General features: G+C 45.9%; 1 protein-coding gene across 1 annotated transcript in view; it reads left to right on the top strand.

Moving 5' to 3' along the window:
• Positions 1–491: 491 nt before the first annotated feature.
• The window catches only part of LOC127633331 (uncharacterized), a 29,274-nt gene continuing 23,335 nt past the window's right edge, over positions 492–6,430 (top strand). Inside the window, 6 exon segments of the mRNA XM_052112370.1 lie at positions 492–505; positions 702–879; positions 1,179–1,272; positions 1,616–2,006; positions 2,008–2,818; positions 2,821–4,262. Of these exon segments, the coding sequence (XP_051968330.1) occupies positions 492–505; positions 702–879; positions 1,179–1,272; positions 1,616–2,006; positions 2,008–2,818; positions 2,821–4,262 (2,930 nt within the window).

Below are 6,430 nucleotides of genomic sequence, written 5' to 3' on the forward strand. Positions count from 1 at the left end.
GGGGATCTACTCAGGCAGGCATGCAACACAGCTGCAGCACATTCAATTAACACAGAAAATATTGAGTCATGCGTGAGGGATAGGAAAATGAGCGCTAGAGAGAAGGCCCTCTTCCTTTATGACCATTTGGAAGGAGAAGCAAAAGCTGAAATTAGATTCCTCCTTTGGCTGAGCGCGGAGAATCCGGACACAATTTTAAAAAATCTTAAAAGAGGTTTATGGTTCCTCCTCCTCATTTGTCAGCCTGCAGAGACAATTCTTTGACAGAAAACAAAAGATGGAGAGTCTCTAAAAGAATTTTCACACTCTCTGTGGGCTTTAATTGAAGAAATCAAGCGTGCTTACCCTAATAGGTTGACAGACCCAGATATATTAGTCAGAGATCAGTTTATGGAGCATGTACGTGATGTTTCATTAAGACGAGAGCTAAAGAGCATTGTGTGCCAAAATCCAGCAGTTGATTTTATAGCACTGCGGCAGGAAGCAATTAGATGGATGGAGGAGGGTGAGCCCCTCTGGACAAAAATCGAGCTGGGCTTTACCACTGTGGGGTGGATATAAGTGTTGAAGGGGCTTGTTATGCAGTGGGGGTGGGAAAAGGGTCGGAAGTTTCTGCCCTGCAGGAACAACTTAACCAACAGCAGTTACAGATTAATAAAATCCTACTAAGTCTGTCTAAGATTGAATCTGTGTTAAACCAGTCTACTGCCCATCCCCATAACCCCAGTTACCAGTTTACCCCAGAAGGTCAACCCATCTGTCTCCGGTGTCGTAAGCCTGGGCACGTCCTCCGTCAGTGTCGACAGGGACCGAGACCGCGAACAGCCAGTCTACCTAGTGTCCAGCCTGAGGAAAATCCTGCAGTTACAGGACAGTCAGGTATGCATTATATTGATCCTAGCACTGCGACAAACAATCCTAGTCTCTCTAATCAGGTCTTGGCTTTAAAAGCTGCAAATGGCTTAGACATCCACTATGTTGGATATTTAGAGTTGGATATCCAGGTACTGGGTAGAACCCTTCCAGGACGGGGGGTTTTGGTGGTGAAAGATGCCCCTCGCACATTACAACAACATTCTATTCCTGGGCTGTTAGGAATGAATGTCATTGCTCAGTGTTATAGGGAGTTATTTGCACAACAGGGTGAAGATTTACTTGCTTCTCTATGTGCTGTTCAGGCAGAGGCCTGTTGGGAGTCTGCTCTCCGCTACTGTCGTCGCCAAGATGTGTGCCATTTAACTCATGACGGTCGGGTGCGGGTTCTAGAAAGGGGTGGGGAGTTTATACCAGCGGGGTCACTTAAGTTTATTAAGGTCACCTGCCCAAAAGTTCCACATATGCCACCTGCCACAATGTTAGTTGGAACCTGGAGGCTCAGATCTCAGCCCCAGGTTTGTTGTTGTCCAGTGCCGTTACTCAGTGTTACTAATGGTGTGACATTTGTTCCTGTAGTTAATGTAGGAGCCACTGGTGCTACAGTCCACTCAAAGCAGGTGTTGGGGATGTTTCACTCAGTAGTTGACATTCGGCAGAGCAGCTGAGGTTTGAGGGGAGAATGGAGAGGTTGCCCTAGTTAATATACATACTGCTGGTGAGCCACCTGCCTCCATCTCAGAAGCCCTTGCAGCTTTACACTGGTCAGAGCTTTCACTTGAAGAGGAGAGTCAAGTAAAACAGCTGTTAGAGAAGTATAGTGATGTCTTTGCTAAATATGATGGAGATCTGGGTTGCACTGATGAAATTGTACATGAGATACCTCTTTTAGATGATGCACCCATCAGACAAAGATATAGGCTGACTACCCCTACACAGTGGCAGGCTGTGAAAGACCATATTAAACAGCTTATGGATAGTAAAGTGATTAGGGAAAGTAGCAGCCCTTACGCATCACCCATTGTCCTGGTGCAAAAGAAAACTGGAGAGCTTTGGATGTGTGTTGATTACCGCCAACTTAACGCCAAGACAAGAAAGGATGCCTACCCATTACCTCGTATTGAGGAGTCTTTGGGCCTTGTCAGGTGCCCAGTGGTTCTCAACCCTGGACTTGGCTAGTGGCTATAATCAAGTTGCTGTCGCTGAGAGAGACAAGCCAAAAACTGCATTCTGTACCCCCTTTGGCCTTTTTGAATTTGAAAGGATGCCATTTGGACTATGTAATGCTCCCAGAACTTTTCAGAGGCTCATGGAGCGTATATTTGGTGACCAGAGCTTTCACTCAGTTCTTTTATATTTGGATGATGTCATAATTTTTTCTTCTTCTGTGGTCCAGCACTTGCAGAGACTGGAGATGGTCCTTAGTCGACTCCAACAGAAAGGGCACAAGGCAAAGCTGAGTAAGTGCCACTTTTTCAGGAGGGAGGTGCAGTACTTGGGACATCGTGTGTCCAAAGAAGGTGTGGCCCAGATATCTTTTTCTGACCCAGAAAAGATATCTGCTGTGAGTAAATGGAGGAGGCCCTGTGATGTGACTGAAGTCCGATCATTTCTAGGATTTTGCAGCTATTATCGTCGCTTCGTCAAGGGGTTTGCCCAGTTAGCGGCTCCACTTCACCAACTAGTGGCGGACGTGATTAAAGCTGCAAAGATGAGTAGGACCAGGCCAGCTGCAGTCCTACCCAGTATGTGGAATGAAAGATGTGAGAGAAGTTTCACTGAGTTGAAGAGGATGTTTACAAGTGTTCCCATTTTAGCATTTGCCGATTTCACCAAGCCTTTTGTCTTGGAGATAGATGCTAGTCACCAAGGTTTAGGTGCAGTCCTGTCCCAGGAGAAGGATGGGAAATTGAGACCCGTGTCATATGCTAGTCAGCTCATTGCGTGAGTTCAGAGCGTAACATGGAGAATTACAGCTCCATGAAGCTGGAGTTCTTAGCATTAAAATGGGCAGTCTCAGAAAAATTCAGAGAGTATTTACTGGGCAGCAAATGTGCGGTCTATACTGACAATAACCCTTTGAGTCATTTTCAGACCCTGAAGCTGGGGGCTACTGAACAAAGATGGGTTGCTCAGTTGGCAGCCTTCGACTTCACCGTGCATTACCGACCAGGTAAAAATAATGCTAATGCTGACTCTCTCTCTCGTCAATACAGCACTCAAGCAGAGACCACAGTTTTGGAGACTGACCAGCTGAGAGATGAATCTTTCCAGCCGCTCATTCCCGACAGAACTGAGGAAGCTATGTCTCATCAAATTGGAGTCTTTCTAAGTCGATCCAATACTGATCTGGCAACGTTGCAGGGGGCGGACCCTGTTTTGAAAAACTTTCTGTGTTTTTGGAGACTAGGAAGGTCTCCCAGCAAGGAGCAGCGGGTCGAACTCACCAAGGATGTACAGCATCTCCTCCGGCAGTGGGATCGTATCCTGGAGAAGGACGGCCTGCTGTACCGGAAGACAACTCCCCCTCATGGGGAGCCATACATGCAGCTACTCCTTCCCCAGTGTCTCCACCAGGAGCTTCTCCAGGGCCTCCATGACCAACATGGACATCAAGGAGTACGGCGGACTATTGACCTGGTGAGGCAACGGTGTTACTGGCCAGGGATGGGAGCGGAAATTGAGAAGTACTGCCAGGACTGCCAACGCTGTGTGCTGGCTAAAGCTGTTCAGCCCAGAGTAAAGACTTACCAGGGGGTTCTGCTGGCCAGTCAACCATTGGAAGTACTTGCTATAGACTTCACCCTGCTTGAGTCTGCAACAGACGGAAGGGAAAATATCTTGGTCATGACAGATGTTTTCTCAAAGTACACACAGGCAATCCCAACCAAAGATCAGAGTGCCAGTACAGTGGTGAAGGTCCTAGTTGACTGTTGGTTTTATCGCTTCGGAGTGCCTAAACGGATACATTCCGATCAAGTGAGAAACTTCGAGAGTGCACTAATCGCACAGTTGTGTCAGCTATATGGAACTGAAAAGTCTAGAACAACAGCATACCATCCCCAAGGGAATGGCCAATGCGAAAGATTTAACAGGACCCTTCATGACCTCCTCCGATCACTCACTATAGAAAAAAAAAGGGTGTGGCCAAAGTACATCTCCCAGTTGGTGTGGGCATATAACACTTCTACCCACCGCTCCACTGGTCATTCCCCTTACTCGTTGATGTTTGGCGTGACACCTCAACTCCCTGTGGATTTCCTATTGGGGGCTACTGACACAGAGGAAACAAGCTCTTGGGATGAATGGGTCTTACAGCATCAGGAACGATTTCAGGTAACTCGTGAACTGGCCCGTAAGAACATGGAGGAGGCAGCAGATTACCGGCAGTGAAACCATAACCAACAGGTGTGTGATAAGGGTTTTACAGAGGGTCAAATGGTCTACTTAAAAGATCACCATTGCCAAGGTCACCGTAAGATCCAGGATGTCTGGTCACCAGTACTGTACAAAGTTGTCAGGGCACCGACTGACCCTGGTGGGCCTTACACCGTAACAATGGTTGATGGAACTGGTAATGCCCGGCAATTCCACAGAACAGAGATTAGAGCATCACAGTTAGAGACTATACCATCAGTACAAAAGGTCCCTCAGCCATGCATACAATCTACTTGCCCAGAAAGAAATTTGAATTGCAGTGATGAGGATATCCTTACCTGGATAGAAGTAAGACCTATTCCAACCGTTGTTGTAACTACAGATCTGCCACGAACGGCTCCCAATGAAGTGTCAGAAGTACCGGTAGGAGAGGATGAGGGTTGGGACGAGGGTGATGGTGAAGATGATGATGAGGTGGAGAACTCCCAACTTCAAGGCAGGTCGCCAGGTTTTCGACGCACCAGACGGGCAACAGCTGGGAAACACCAGAATCCTCATAATTTGCCAAGGTCCACAGTATCCAGTGTCAATTTGGGGATGGTAGGGGCTGCTGCATTCCTTGGGGTTGATGTTTGATCGTCGGGGGCGACGACATCTTTTGGGAGGAGTGAGTGTGGGGATCTACTCAGGCAGGCATGCAACACAGCTGCAGCACATTCAATTAACACCCGGGATCACACGATCTGTTGTAAGGTCACATGACTAATTAGGAAGTGATAAATGTTTGCTGCCTGCAAGGCAGATTTCTTTTGTGTTGATGCTGGACACTGTTGTGGTAATTTTAGAAGCGGGTGCTTACTCTTCACGGAGGACACAGGCTTTTGTCTGGGGGTTTAACCTTTATCGCGATCAACCCCAGTGTGACTCGAGCTGCTGGGCTGCACTGCAACGGAACGTTCACCTTTTCTCTGCATGTGTTAATGTGCTGTGGGACAGTTGAGCATACTGAAAAGGACCAGGCCAGCCACTGTTTTCATGTGATTTATAAGCATTTCTTTATTGTTTCCTGTTGTTTGATTTTTGTGGTTGTTTGGTTTATTTTGTCACTCATGTGCCACATTCATAGTAGCATTTTTATTTTCTTTTTTTTTCTTGACCAAGTGTTGCCATTTATGCTGGTGGTTCTCCTCCTAACTATGTTTTCTGCGTAGGTTATCCGTGTACAAGGCCGGATCCATACTGATGCTTTGCCCCTTCTCTTCAGGGGACCACACTGGGAGAGACACTGTATTGGTGTGTACTTATAACTACAACACGGTGTGATATTTTGTAGTGGTATCTAAAGAGTGTGTAGAGCTTGCTGTGTTGCATGCGTCGACTGGTGCTGGGTTGCTGTCTCCTGTTTCTGTCTCCCCAGGGGCCTCCTGAGCAGGGGTTCCGATCTTCCTAGATTGAGGAAAATCCACCAGTCATTTAGCCCAGTATTTTTACGACTCATTTTAATAACTTTTCTATGTCTTCTTGCATTAAAATATATAATAAATTTGGAATACATTTACATATCTGCCTCTTGTTGACTGTCCCTTTGCGGGGATAAACATATTATTAGCCACTCTACATTCACGAGAAGATATTGAGGTTCCTCCTGCCTATCATCAGGGGGTGGCATAGTCAGTCTTGAAATAAGGTATACTGCATGCCAGGTACCACACTTATAATGGTTGTCGAATACGACTAATTCCATAATAAATTTCCTTACATAATTATGTAGAATAAGGACAGTTTAATTTAATTCCTAGCTCACACATACTGTTTCTATATATAATGGTGGAGAATTGTGCCACTTAATCCATACCGTATAATACTACCAAATTTCCTACAGCCACATCTATGGCAAGAGCTACAGGGAGTGTGGAGTGAAATGTCAAGTATCTGGACAAACTTACAGTTAGAATGCCAAGGATCTGCAAAGCTGTCATTGCTGCACAAGGAGGATTATTTGAATGAAAACACTTAGTTTAAGAAGTTCTGAATATTTTTTTCAAATTGTAATAATAACAATTTCTTTCCATAAGAGCTAAATCTGTACATTATTCAAAAATGTTGTCCGCCAGTTTATATTTAGCAAGTATTTGAGTGTTTTCAGATGAGAAGGGAGGGTTGTGGAAGGCCTGATAAT

Source organism: Xyrauchen texanus, chromosome 40 (assembly GCF_025860055.1).
Source record: "Xyrauchen texanus isolate HMW12.3.18 chromosome 40, RBS_HiC_50CHRs, whole genome shotgun sequence".
Taxonomy (NCBI): domain Eukaryota; kingdom Metazoa; phylum Chordata; class Actinopteri; order Cypriniformes; family Catostomidae; genus Xyrauchen; species Xyrauchen texanus.